The sequence below is a fragment of the Aegilops tauschii genome, chromosome 5, assembly GCF_002575655.3.
Source record: "Aegilops tauschii subsp. strangulata cultivar AL8/78 chromosome 5, Aet v6.0, whole genome shotgun sequence".
Taxonomy (NCBI): domain Eukaryota; kingdom Viridiplantae; phylum Streptophyta; class Magnoliopsida; order Poales; family Poaceae; genus Aegilops; species Aegilops tauschii.
In genome coordinates, this window is record NC_053039.3 from 423,056,081 (window position 1) to 423,070,599 (window position 14,519).

At 46.8% G+C, this 14,519-nt stretch overlaps 1 protein-coding gene across 1 annotated transcript; it reads right to left on the bottom strand.

Annotated features, from left to right (window-relative positions):
- Positions 1-5,792: 5,792 nt before the first annotated feature.
- LOC109780532 (transcription factor MYC2-like) lies at positions 5,793-7,358 on the bottom strand. Its single transcript, XM_020339119.3, has one exon. It carries the CDS (start codon positions 7,030-7,032, stop codon positions 6,193-6,195), a length of 840 nt encoding a protein of 279 aa, XP_020194708.1. The 5' UTR covers positions 7,033-7,358; the 3' UTR covers positions 5,793-6,192.
- Positions 7,359-14,519: the final 7,161 nt, after the last annotated feature.

The following is a 14,519-nucleotide window of genomic DNA, read 5'->3' on the forward strand; positions in this document are numbered from 1 at the left end:
GTAAGCGATCTAATAATAGTAAGGTTGCAAGTGTAAAGGTGAATAAAATAAGCTGAAATAAATGACAAGTACAATGACTAGACTTGAGACAAATAATTAAAAGAGTTCCGAGGGGGTCCAGAATCCCCACTAGTGTGCATCGATGGCTGTGCCTAAACATGAAGCTATTTCGTTGATCCTCTCACCGGATGGGCTCTGGTGGCTAGGGTTCTGCCTTCTGGACGACTTTCTGGAGTCTCGGTACGTCTGATTCACGATCCGCTTCGATGTGGTGAAAATAGCTGATCCCCCAGAGGCGGCGGCGCGCCAAACGACCGCTCATGCAAGCGCGCACGATCGCATGGAACGTTGTTGTTCACTCTGAAAGCGCGGTGACGATGTTTTTAAGCCTTCTTGCTTGATTCTTCTATGGAAAGTGTTTATCACCTTCAATATGTGATTCCACTGTCATTTTTAGGGATTTTCTCCAGTAAATGAATATTGCTCCATAAACCTTAATCTGAGGGATTATCAACAAAAAGTAATGCGTGAACACTGTAAAATTTCACGAAGCCTACCCAGTAGGCCCAAAAATAACGGTGAAGAAGGTCTTATAATTTGGACTCATCATTAGGCATTCATACTGATCAAGAACAAAGTAGGAATGACGAGTTCTGCTACACCCCCGGTTGATTACAAGGTGAGGGACGCCACGAGATGACGTGGCAATCATTAATCGGAGTTTGTTGGGGTCGTGGGCCCACCCCAAAATTCAAGGGGTAGGAGAATTATGATTAGTGGGGAAGGAAGGTTGGTAGGGTGCGTAAAATAATTTCGGAAACACTAACGCCCACACATGTGGCACTTCTACTACTCGCCCACACGCCTGGATCGTCGTCCAATGCAGTTTGCGCGAATCTTGACACGAAAAGGTGGATTTGGTGTGCCACGTAGGACGGGGCTGGTGTGTGGGCGTTGGAGAGTTTACCCGCACGCCCCGCACCACGCTGTTTACCAGCTACGTGTGTGGGCTAACTAGTTTCTGCCTACACAGACACCACCTAGTCCATGCGCGTGTAGGCGAACTGCTTTTCGCCCACATGACACTCCTACGTTGTGGATGGCAACTGCAGTTACGCGAACGTGGCAACTTGGTAAACACACATGGCAACTATAATTCGTTGCTAGACGGCAACTGCAGTTGCGCGTACATGGCAACCAGATAAACACACATGACAACTGTGATTAACCATACATGGCAACTATGGTTGGACCACACGTGACAACTAGGTAAACACACATGGCAACTACTGTTTGACCATATGTGGCAAGTAGTTAATCACACACGGCAACTATGGTTTGATTACACGCGGCAACTACCATAAATTAGACATGGCAACTATAGTTAACCAAAACAGATAGAGTTGCCATGCTTTTACAACTACACTCTCCATCCCGGATAACTACATCTGCCATCCCGGATGGCAACTAAATCGTCATCCCGCAGGTACCTAACGTAGCTGCGCCAGGACGTGTGGGCATTCTTGCTTCGTGCCACACGCGCGAGGTGCAGATGAGTAGTACTTGTTGGGCGTGTGGCACGAAGTAGCTGCGCCCACACGTGTGGGAAATTCTAATGCCCGCCCACACACAGCCCGTGTGGGCTGCCTCGTGCTCACGCCACACGCGATGTGTGGGCGGATGTCTAATATACTACACGTATGGTGGATATTGGCGTCCAATAATTTTGTAAGTCTACCATTCTTGTAGAAATGACCATTTAACTAGCTAGAGTTTCAGACTTTAATTCCGTGCAGCAATAACCCAATGACCCGACAATTACACATACAAACTAATGGTCCACTGGTCTACTGGCTCACAATTTGAAGTTTTTTTTTTTGACGGGGAACAATACGGTTTTTTTTTTGCGAAAATGGTCAAATCTATTCTAAAAATTCACAGGAAGTACAATGCATCCCAAACATAATAAAAAACGGTGTGTTTTTTTTATAAAAAGGAGTGTTGTATATAAAATCTAGGAGCTACTCACAATCTCAAGTTCAGTTATACACATTGGTTTCATAGGATGTAGAAACAAAACATCCTCTAATAATCCAGAGTTTTTGATAAATAAGAAACATATCGATCGAGCATGTGGAATTTTGCCGTACACCGCGACTTGTTCTTGCATAGTGTGGTTCATTGCTTGAGTACCAGTGATGGTGATGCATAGATTGCGCTCATGCTGAGGCCACATGTACGGTCCGTCGTGGCGCAGCATATACAGGTCTTACTTTATAGATAACAATGTTTTTTGACCGGGTATAAAATACAATATTGATTATGCGAGTTTATAAAATTAACCATAACTTTATGCTTTTCCCTAAAAATGTATAACTTTATGCTAGAAATGGAAACAAATAGGTGGTTCCAAATGCAGTTTACCTTACATTCCATGTTTTAGACGAAATTTGTGTTGATTTACTGTGAAAACAAAATTGAGGGGATCCAACTACCAACCTACTTGGAAACAATCAAAAAAATTGCGGGAAAACACTCGATGGTTGGTCAACACTAGGCCCCCAATGGATTCGCTCGCCCCTTGATGGAAAGAGTGGTTGCTACCGCATGCCAATTTGGCACGTACTCCCTTCACTCCAATGAATAAGGTGTGCACGCATCCCGGTGTTCAACTTTGACCATAAATTAGACCAATCAAATGTGGGTTATACGTGATACATATTATATGGTTGAATTGATATTGAGAAGAAATTTTCAATGGTATAACTTTTAAGTCACACGAATATATATTATTGATCTAATTTCTGGTCAAAGTTGAATTTTGGAAAGCGGAACGCCTTATTCACTGGAACGAAGGAAGTAGCCGCATGGCAACAGAGGCACTGGGGTTAAATTATTTCATTCTTTGGATTTTTTGCCCAACGTCTTTGGTCAAGCTGTCCGAGTAAATAGCAACAGACTACATTGCCAAACCAGCATCAACCATCCCCAAATCGTTAGTTGCATAGTTTTATCTCCAAGGGAGCTAGAGCACCTCCCTGGAAAGAGAACATTTTTTTGGTATTTCAAAAAGATTTTTTATATTTTGCAATGCAAGAAGCCATAAATTAACCAGGTCCGAGAGTTACAAGAGAAATCCCTACAGACATAAATTATAAACGGACCCACGAGGAAATCGTCATCCTGGACAAGCCGATGGCACGCTGCAAGCCTAACACGAAGCCACACCTAGTACTTATCGTGGAACCAAGGAGTCATTATAACTATGACCCGGAAGACAATGCATGCTAATGAGAGACAGCACCGAGCCACCGATGACGATCGAAGCACAAACCATTAACATCAAGAAGAAGGTAAAGATCGAGCGAGGAGACAATAACCCACATCAACACCGAAATGTAGTCATATGATCATATCGAAGAGATCACTGACGCCCACTGGAAACCGAAGCGGATCATCTTGGTTAATGATATCCCCCTCCCCCAGAATCTGGTAGACCGGACATCGGGAAAACAACCATCATGTGCCCGACGGTGACGCTAGAACCAATACCACCTCCACAAGGACTGAGGTGTTTATTCCACCGCATCGTCTCCTCTACCACCAGGACGAACGACAGGAGGAAGCCAATTTCTAACAAACTAGAGAAAACTCCATACGAGAGCGAATATCCATTCCTAGGGGCGTCGGAACCGGTCACCAAAGGCGAGGGAGACATGCAGAATAAGTTGATGAGGATGAGGACTTTAATTTGTGGCATTTCCTTTTCTAAAAAGAGAGTGTGGATTAATCCTTCAAAAACACCGTAGCACAACTCCTTACGACCTAACTATGCTAAAGCATGTGTCACATCATTATCTTTTCTGTTGATTTCCCCCCACTAATTTCATGAAGCGTCATTCATGTTTATGCTGCTTGAATTCTCACATGACGCTACTTATATTTGATTTATTCAGATATGTAGATTTGAAATCTCTTACCACTAAATTGCAATCAATCTCAAGCACTAACAGATTGGTCGTACACTGGTGAATGTCTCAGACTTTCTAGGCAGACACATGCCTGTCCTTCATTTTCGCCATGATGGATTATATCCCAGTATAATCTGGTGTGTGTGTGTGTGTGTGTGTGTGTGTGTGTGTGTGTGTGTGTGTGTGTGTGTGTGTCATACCATCTCACTGCTCTCCACACACTGCTATTGGTTGGGTGTGAACTCCGTAAGTGCTTGTTCGGTTAATCCCCTCCACAAGGAGTGGAGAGGATTGGAGGGGATTGAGGAGGATTTCGATTTGCAGGGGATTTGATCCCTTCAAATCCCAACCGAACAAGGCCTAAGGTTATATCACCTCCTTGGGACGTTTTAAATCAATAAAATATACTTTGTCAAGAAAAAAATAATCGGTTGCAGAGATGAGTCTCTTCCGCAAACACACATACACTCCAGTTTTACCACCTAGTATTAGGCTAAGTTTGCTATTTGAATAGTTTTGTGTTGAAATGCGGAAACTAGTCACTTCCTTGTTTTCTTACAAATTTTGGCAAGATCCTCCAAAGAAAAATCAATTGGAGTTCAAAATACTCCCTCCGTTCACTATTATGAGATGTTCCAAGTTTTTCTGAATCGGATGTCTATAGACATGTTTTAGTGTATAGAATAATGCCAGTGCGTTGCAACGGCATATAAATATTCTAATACGTTAGCTTGTTATTTACCTGTTAACAATAATGCGATTGTGTAAATAAATGTTCATCAAATTCTGCCCGTGAATTACCTTGTATTTTAATTAGAAGTTTGGTAAGTAAATTAAAGTGGAATTGGTTCAGAAGGTAAGTAAATTAAAGTGATTGATTATCATATACATAGAAGGTTGGACGAAGGGGAGGTGAGAAGAAAGGTGAAATGAGAACCTTATGTTCTTTTTAAATAAGTAGAGATTTGTTCACCTATTTCAATACGTATGTAATCCATACCGAAATATCCAAAACATCTTATAATTCGAAACAGAGGGAGTAGAATATAGCAAAAGGTCCTGCAGTGACTAAAAACCATTATAATCTTTAGCTTTCTTTTATCACTTGGGAGTCATGCAAGATGAAAGTCTCATGCATGGTTCTGCATGAGAGAAAGAAGCAAGAAATCCTCTTTTTGACTCAGATCCCTTACTCCACTCGTTTGTAACAAAATCTATCTGACTCCAAGAGCCCCTAGCGTTCCAAATATCAAAACTAGTGTACTGTCGATGTATTGAAATTATAGAGAGCCCATTAAATTGATCTTAAGTTGGTTCTCTTGAACCAGACATTCATTATTCATCTCTAGCAGCATAAGATACACCAAAACAAGTACTAATATAATTAAGTTGTCATACAGGACATGCATGCATGTATATATCTATACCCCTATATAGTGTGCGAATAAGTTTGAAAGTTTGTCGTTGGATGAAGCCAATCCGACGGTACAGAGATGGCAAATTCGAGCACTACTGGCCGTTGGATATCATGTACATTTCACCAGATTCTGCCACATGTAGAAGACTCGATGGTTAAACTTAAGCATAATGCACAAACCTCAAAACACAAGCACTTCTCCTTTGTTCTCTGGAATCTTCCATATCTTAATTGTTCAAACTTTTTTTTCTAAATGAATTGTCACTTTTTGTTTTTACTTTATACTTTACAACGCATAATTCCATGAATCTTGAAATAGATTTTTTTATAAACTAATTGATTTTGGATAAGATGAGCTATAAGAATTAAACGAACATCTATATTATACATATATGACTCAAAGCTTACATGGTATAATGTGGTATTTATTCATAATTTGGTTACCAAATCTCATGCATGCAATGCATGTCGTGTACCTTACTAGTTACACAATAGTATAACAAGCACTCTCCATTAAAAAGGAAAAAATACCAACAGTTTAACAAGCATATAACACTAGTAACACACGTGCGTAAATATACTCAATCTGTACGCATAGATCCAAACAAGCCTTCACTGGTCACTGTTTACAATATACTCGTAGATCTTGGCACCAAGTGATGTTGAATCAATCACTCGGATTTATTCCATGGACGACACGCAGCAAAGGCGACAGAATTACAATATGTGGCATCTACCGTACGCTGGAGTCGTCTCGTGAGTCGTGATGTACTATACCTGCTCACGAGATAACGTAGCGGAGCTCTAGGCGCTGTCGCGTAGCCGCTGGACCAGCGCGGAGCGGAGGGCGGCGCTGTCATCGTGCTGCAGCGCGGCGGGCACGTCCACCACGACGTCCTGCACCGTCGCGCCCTGCACGCGGCTCACGCACGCGTGCTGCACCTGCAGCTCAAGCGAGCGGAGCGCGCTCATCAGCCTCGCCGGCGCGTACGGAGCGGACCCCGCTGCCGTCGTCACGCGCAGCGCCGCCGCGTCCCGTCCCACCATTCGCACCTCCACCGTCTCGTCGCCGGCTAGAAAGTGCTGCAAGGAGGCGCCGCCACCGCTGCGGGACGCCGAGTTAGTGTCCCACCTCGCGGCGGCCGCCTGCTTGCTCTCGTCCTCGAGCCGGGCCACACGGGCGCGCAGCTCGGCGATGTATGCGGCGGCGTCGGCGAGGAGGGAGGCCTTGTCCATGCGGGACACGGTGGGGACGGCAGCGCGGAGGTCGCAGAAGCGGCGGTTCAGTTTGTCGCGGCGCTGCCGCTCCGCCTCCACGTGGCTGACAGTGGGGCCCTCGGGGCGTGGCCTGGGCTTCCTCCCACGCCGCTTGGCCGCCGGCCGCGGTGTCGACTCAGTGGAGGCAGGGAGGCTCGCCGCCGGCAGCTCCGAGAGCTCGGAGTCCGTGGACAGCAGGGACCCCTCGGGCCACAGGTCCCCCGCGTCCTCGCTCTTGGCCGGCACGACGACGTCGCCGAGCAGCCATTGCTCGGGGACCTCGCAGGAGGCGAACTCGATAAACTGGTGGTGATGGTGCTCGAACTGCCCGGACGGCGGCGAGACCGGGAAGAAGGAGGAGCACGGGGAGAGCAGCTCGTCGTCCATGGCCGGCGGGACGTGCGTGCGTGTCGCTACTCGAACTCGCAAGTGGAGATGCGGCGAACCTGTATTTCCACTCCGCTATGGCCATGTATTTATACCGGTGACACATTGGCGGTTGAGACCTCGCATATACGTTTATCTCACGGATATGGTCTCTGTCGTTTTCGACTTATATCTTTGCCCGCAAAAAACATGTCCGTGTGGGCCCGGGCTTGAGATCTTGAAGGAACCAACAGATGACAATTAGGTTAGCTAGCAGTTCTGTAGTCACCAATCAGTTAGTCACTACTAGTATGCGATAAAGAGAAAAAAGACACGAGCAAGTTAAATTGCAGTGGTGAGCTGAAAAAAAATATAAGATTCATAAGCACCAGTATTCAGGACATATTTTTATAGAAAAAGCCCACCCAAGGAGAGGTACCAGAAATTCGCTCCCGACGGGTTTCGAACTCTGGGCGCAGGCTACACCATTGTGCACCCTTGCAGTGGTGAGCTAGATAACCAGTAACCTGTGCATACATGTTGAAAATAGATAGTTATATTACTCCCTCCGTCTCATAATGTAAGATGTTTTTTTGTCACTAGTGTAGTGTTAAAAAGCATCTTACATTTTGGGACTGAGGGAGTACTTTCTAACAAGAGAGTCATGTTTTTCTTTCTTTTTTTAAGTCGTTTTTTCTGGCCAAAATGACCTTTTTTTTGCAGGAAATGACCTTGATGGAGAATTTTGACATAAAACACATAATTTAAGTATTTAAAACTACGGAAAATCATGCATGTAGAGGATGGATTCAAGTATATATGTGCAAGTTGATTTTGAAACATACATATGGAAACCGGAGGGGGTGACTCTTCTTTTGTTCAAAAAATAACCTGCACATACACATATGGAAATCAGAGGGGGTGGCCCTTCTTTTCTTCAAAAAATAACCTGCAAATACACATGGAAAATGAATAATTACTTCACACTAAAAAGATGGATAATTAGTCAAGAAATCATTTAAGTTTAGAAAATTGTGAAAAAACCATTCATGTAAAAGCATCTACAGCCAGACCCTCAAACCCCCCTCATATGCCCGGGCGGATGGCCCGGTCACAAAAAATGACCCAGACGGGCGCCTGAAATGGGCCTCAAATTCCCGGACTGACTGACACCCCTCATATTCAGACTAAATATGGGGAGGCTATGGCTCGACCGGGAGCGTCCGTCACGTCGTACCGATGGCCGGGTCCCATACGGAATTGCCCGGAAACGCAACATGCCGACAGACGAAGCTTCCGGTGCGGGTGTGAACGCCGTGTGGCGCCACTTCGGCTCGCCGCTCGAGGCCAAAGCCCGGCTATTTAAGCCAACCGCCGGCACCGAAACCCTATCTGTCCACATTTCCCCACTCCCGTCCATCGCCACAACCACTTTCCACTCGCCGCCCACTACAACTAGTAGCCATGCAACCACGTCGTCGGGTAAGGAGCTAGCCAGATCTGACGCCGAAGCACCGCTGCAACTCCTTGAGCAGATCCGGGCAAGGCACGAAGACCGGATTGCCGCAGGGCTACCTTCTGATGCGGTTGATCCGGAGGAGGACTTGGAGGAGGAGGAGGAGCATGAGGAGAACGTGGGGGACACTGGGGCCGTGGATCTGTAGGCTGAGCAATAGGCGATCCTCGATTCCCTCTGGTGGGAATCAGCGACGAAGGCCAAGCGTTGTCTTCTGCACGAGGTGGAGGCGGAGCACGCCACAGACGTTGACAAGATGCTCGCTGATATGGATGAGAAGGAGGATCCGGAGCCCTCCAACGTGCCCAACTACCCGGCACCGGCATGGACGTCGTGGACATCTCCGCTGACAGAACTTAGTTTAGACTAGCGTGGTGTACGTAGTACGTAGGAACTCTTTTGTATGGTTTGTATGGACGTGGGGATGAAATATGAGGTATTCGAATGCATACCACCAAGTATGAGATATGACCAGTCAATGCCCGCCGACGCGCCCGGTTACCTCCGCGAGCGTTTGAGGGTCCGGATTTGCCAAATCATAATGGTGAAGACAATTACAAACGTGCACGTTAATTTTGAAACTTAAATATGACGTAGGGAAAACAATCAAAAGCCGGTTGTTTCGACGGAAGTTATTGTGACTTATACTGTGCATCTGGCCAATTTGCAAATTTTATGCACATACTTATATCCATTCTCTACATGATTATATATTAAAAATGCTTATGTCCATTCTCCACATGATTATCGTAACTTTCCAGGACTTAAATGATGTGATTTTCGCAAATTTCTGAGCCAAAATCATATACACACCATGTTCCAAAAACCGAACACTGAAATAAACTCGCCAGAAGCTGGAGTGCAGCTGCGTTTGACCATGGTGATCCTTGACCTTTCTCCCGAACAATCCATGCAGGAGCTAGCTTGACTTACGTGTGACCTATTGACCATTTTCTTTTCTATGTTTGGACGGGCCATGGGTCATGTAAGCACGCACGGCGAAGGATTCACGTACTCCTCCTATGGGGCAAAAGGTGCCGGGCCAGGAAGGTCTCGATGCATTTCTACTCATATGGGAAATGGGAAATAATGGGCGGATGCGCACGACATGTTTGCACCACAAACAGATGGCATGAACTATATTGCCTAAAAGAAAATGACACCGACTATATAGAAGTTGCGTAAAAACAAATGGAAGTCAGTCGATTGTTGGGCATTAGATTTTTCATCAAATGGTCGGCCAACCTTCTTCTTTCTTCAACCCCCTTAGGCTGATTGGTGCCGACCGAATCGCTTGCTGCCACCACCAATGTTTTGCGGCATTCCCGCGCATGCCTTGTCGTTCAACCATGTTGCCACCAGTTCGACATTCCCTCTAAACCCTACTATCACCGTCCTTCTTCTCCGGCACCGGCAGCCATCCCGCTCTACGAACTCAATCCTTCCACTCGCTCCCATGGATGACATCCCGACCGTAATTTTCCTGTCTCACGCTCATTCATGGCTCGGGCCTCGCTAGGGACAGCGACACGACTGACTACGTCGCCCTTGGTTGGGCCTCGATTCTCCGCTGCCTCGCCCTCACCATGGAAATTTGATTGGCGTGTTTGCAATTAGCAAATGTGCATACATATACAATTGCAGGTGCAGTGCAACCGGGGCGACAGAAAGGGCGAAACAATGGAACATGAATTATGGCATTGCGGGACCGACCAAGCTGTGGTCCTTGGACATCAAAGGCCTGTTGGCCTGAGTTACCTAAGTACTCCCTCAGTTTCGAAATAAGTGTCGTGGTTTTAGTTCAAATTATGAAACTTATTTTGGAACGGGGGAAGTAATTTGTTGTGTGTATAAGTTAATGTACCGAGCGGTTCGATATATATCTCTGTGATGATTCATGCGGGTATGACACAAATTGAGATGAGATTGATAATTGTTATCATTGACTTAGATATAAGAAACTTTCGGTCGACTTAGATGTGGACAAACAATATACGTTTTCCCCAGGAGCACATTTTTTTCTACTTTCCAATTTGTTATTTTCCTAATTGATAGAAATGCGAGGACACACAAAATAAATTATTTCCCCGATTTCTTGTCCTTAAGAAATGCATGTCGGTGTCAATAGTCCTTTTTTTTAGAAATACAGTACAAAAGCAGATTCTCGTACACGCGAGCACACTCACCTATATGAAAGCATCTATGTACACCCTACCCATGTGAGCACATTCCTCAGCCTGAGCCAGCGGATCTTGGGAATTTTTTTCTCAAATATGCATGAGTGTGCATATCATATATTAAAGAAGAAGGGTAGAGAACCCCATCCACGTCAAAGTGTTACATATTACATTACATGCAACACAACGCCACACGCTACCACAGTTCATCTTCATCTAACTCCTCTTGCTAGCTCACCTCGATAGGGCACCAAAGAAGGTGGCCAGCTCTCCCCTCAGGATACCCGCTTGTTTCCAAGTGCGGCCCTCACTCTCGATTCTGCTGATTACCCGCAATTATGATGGGGTGGCTCCACCGAATACTATGATGTTTATGTGCTTCCATATGGTCATAGTTGACGGGCATGAGATTGACGAAGTCGACACATATGATCATAATTGACGGGCATGCATGTCATACCGTTGAAAGAATAGTGCTGAAAAATCTTAATAAGTTCAGAAAATACGATCACACGTGTCACTTGAACCTTGATGGCCAAGTTCCAGCACAAGAAACACAGTCGTGTGAGTTATGCTCATTTCCCTAGACGTCAATGGTCTGCTTTTTTGCTAATTTGGTAGCCACACAGTAGAAAAGGTTCCACAAAACACTGTGCCATCAGTCCATCCGTGTGACCTATAGCAGCTCTGAGATCTTAGGGTAAATTGATCGAGTGAGACGTGTTGGTGAGAAAAGGACTGCACATGGTTTGCCTTTGGCTCGTAGTGGACGACAAAGGCCGGAGAGGACATGATGATAATGTGCTGCGTCTGCGTAGGTCTTGAGGAGCAAGCTTTCTGGCTTTAACTTTGTGGAAGTAATTGTGGCAATTGCCATGCTGAAACGAGCAAGGTGCTGGAGCGTAACTAGCCTCTGACGTGCCGGCCGGCTGGCAAACGCACGTCACCCCGCTTCGCGCATGCATCAGACGGTCGAAGCCTTGGAACAAGCCAAAAGATCGTACTGTTTGGGAACTTGAGCGACGCGTCACCATCAGGAAAAGGACGGATGATTCGAGCCAGGCCAAACTACACGTACTACGATCGATTAGATGACAGATAGATGGATAGATACGGAGTTACGCTAGGCCATGGGCTTCAGTTCCCTTGCAGGTTAGCTCTCCCAGCTGAGTGATCATCCCGGCGGTGAGATCTCGATGCGAGTCTCGATCTGACGGCACGACCTACTAATTGGATCGATCCTTATCGGTGAATAGCTACACGTTTTGACGGGCGCGCTACGCAACAATCCAGGCAAGAGTCCAAGAGGAACACAGCTTCGGGTGCCAAACACCGGACGAACACGGCATGCTTCACCGAACTACTACTAGGAGCCTACTAGGAGTATTAGCTTTTTTTTAGATGACTAGGAGTATTAGCTAGCTACTAGTACGTGCGTCTGTTCTGAGCTCTGCTCATTGTCGTCTTCGTGCGGCCCGGAGATCGATTTATGTACAGACTACTAGGGTTTAGTAGGATTGTCTAGTGCATACGCACATGCCGCCGGTATAGAACATCCTTTCGGTTCTTGGATCCATAGGAAAAACCATAGAAGTAGGAAATAGTCCCGAGGTACCACTATTCATGTCCGTTTGATTAAAAGAAGGGAGAGGCTAGGAGTAAGTCGACCGAAAAAAAAATTAGGGTCAGCCGGCCGTTTTCAGCCTTTAGGTCGAGATCCAAGGGTGCATATGCCTTCTTCTACCTTTGAACGTTTATGTTCATCTTCTGTCCCGATCTCATCCCGAGCCGCCAGCTACCGCCGCCCCGCCCTCCCTTGAACCACCCCCCGTCGCCGGATACCCCTCTAGCCCTCCCCCCTCCCCGCCCTGCGCATTATGTTTTTTCTCCGGCGAAGCCCCATCACTGTCGTCTACCACCACCCCCGCCCTGAACCCTAAGATAAATAATGGGGTGATGACGGCAAGCCCCTTCCTTCTATCCGGCGAGGCCCTTCCTTCACCTTCCTTCGTTAAAAAATCGACTAACCCCGAATTTGATTATTATTTTTTGAATGAAAGGGATTGACCCTCGATTTCATTAACGAAACCATAAATCTTTTTGTTATTACAGCCATAACGCAAACGCCACCTCTAGGAAGCTGGAAACAAACCAGCTAGTTTACCAGCAACACAACGCACATCTCATTCTACATAAACCCCCACTCATCGCACTAGTTTTCCTCCTATTCAAACATGACTTAAACAACAAAAGTCTTTTTTTTCCCTTCCCCACTGTCTCATCTTTTCCTGACTGTATTCTTCATCTCCCCATCCTTGGTATCCAGGTCGCCCACCCTCTTCGTGCTTGGAAGATCTCACTGGCGACTCGTTCCAGCAGCTTTGCGCCATGTTGCAGCTCCACCTTTTCGTCCTCCCTTACCTGCAAGATACTCCTATCATCAATCCAATGTGGCATTTTAAACATAACCACACTGGGATCAATCGAAAATCAGCTGACTGACATGTAGCTAATTCTTTTTCACACTAAGTTTCACTGGAAAACCAAGAAACTTCACATTCATGTGCATAAAGGAATGAGTAGAAGATCATAAGCAGCATTATATTAACTGCATGTGCTTTAACCATAATTTGATTGTATTTTTTTTATGATTCCTGTGTTTTCCTATTCCAGCGAATAAAACACCAATTTTTTAAAATTCCTAATTTTCACAATCTCTATTATGCACATGCAATCTTATGATATCCCATGTTTTTTTTCTATTCTGCGAATCGAAGAGGTCCTTGTTTTTTCTGGCGATATAAACATGTGTGGCCCAACATTTGGTGACACGTAGGCACGGCGGCTCGGAAATCGCAGAACCGGCAGTTCAGCTTTTCGCGGCGCTGCCGCTCGGCCTCCACGTGGCTGACGATGGGGCCCTCGGTTCGCGGCCCTGGCTTCCACCCACGCTGCTTCTTCGTTGACGCCTGGAGGCTCGCCGACGGCAGCTCGGAGTCCGGGGAGAGGAACGAGCTCCCATCGGGTCAGAAGTAATCTTCCTCCTCTCTCTTGGCTGTCACAACGACGTAGCCGAGCAGCCATTGCTCGGGGACCTTGCAGGAGGCAAACTCGAGGACCTCATGGTGGTCCTCGTCCGTACTGGCGAGCTGGGGAGGCAGCGATGGTGGCAAGAAGGATGAGCACGGGGAGAGCAGCTGTTGGCACAGCACGACCTTGACGTCGATGTAACCGAGTACTTTCCGGCGATACACACGAGGCTACCTCGAGTACTTTTCGAGCCAATCGGTTCTATCGGAGATGTACACGTGGACGCAGACAGTGTGCACGTATACACGAACAAACTGGGTAGCAGTTGATCGACTCGCAGGCAAAGCATGTGCGCCGCAGCGGTGGCAGCAACGCTTCTCCTCGGCCAGATCTGGTAGGGGGGCGGCGGCCCACGTCGACCGGACAGACGACAGTGGCGCGGGGCAGCGGCGGCCAGTTTCGGCATGTAGGCGGAGGTGTACGGCGACAGGTCCAGCAGCGGCAGCTTGGGCGCCCGATCTAATCCCGGATGGGCTTCGGCGGGCTGCACATGCTGCTGTCATGTACCATCCCTGTTCCGTCAACGACATGCTACCACTGCGCTCGACCTGCAACACGAGGACGTGGGGGGTTTCGGCCCTGGGCGTGGCGGTGGTGGCCACCTCCTTCGTCGGAGGTGGTCGGCCTAAGGTTGGGTGATCGGATCTCAAGATCTGTCATCTAGTCCAGGCTGCGAGTTAGGCAGACATAATTGCCTGTGAAAACCGAGCCGATGATGGCGTTTT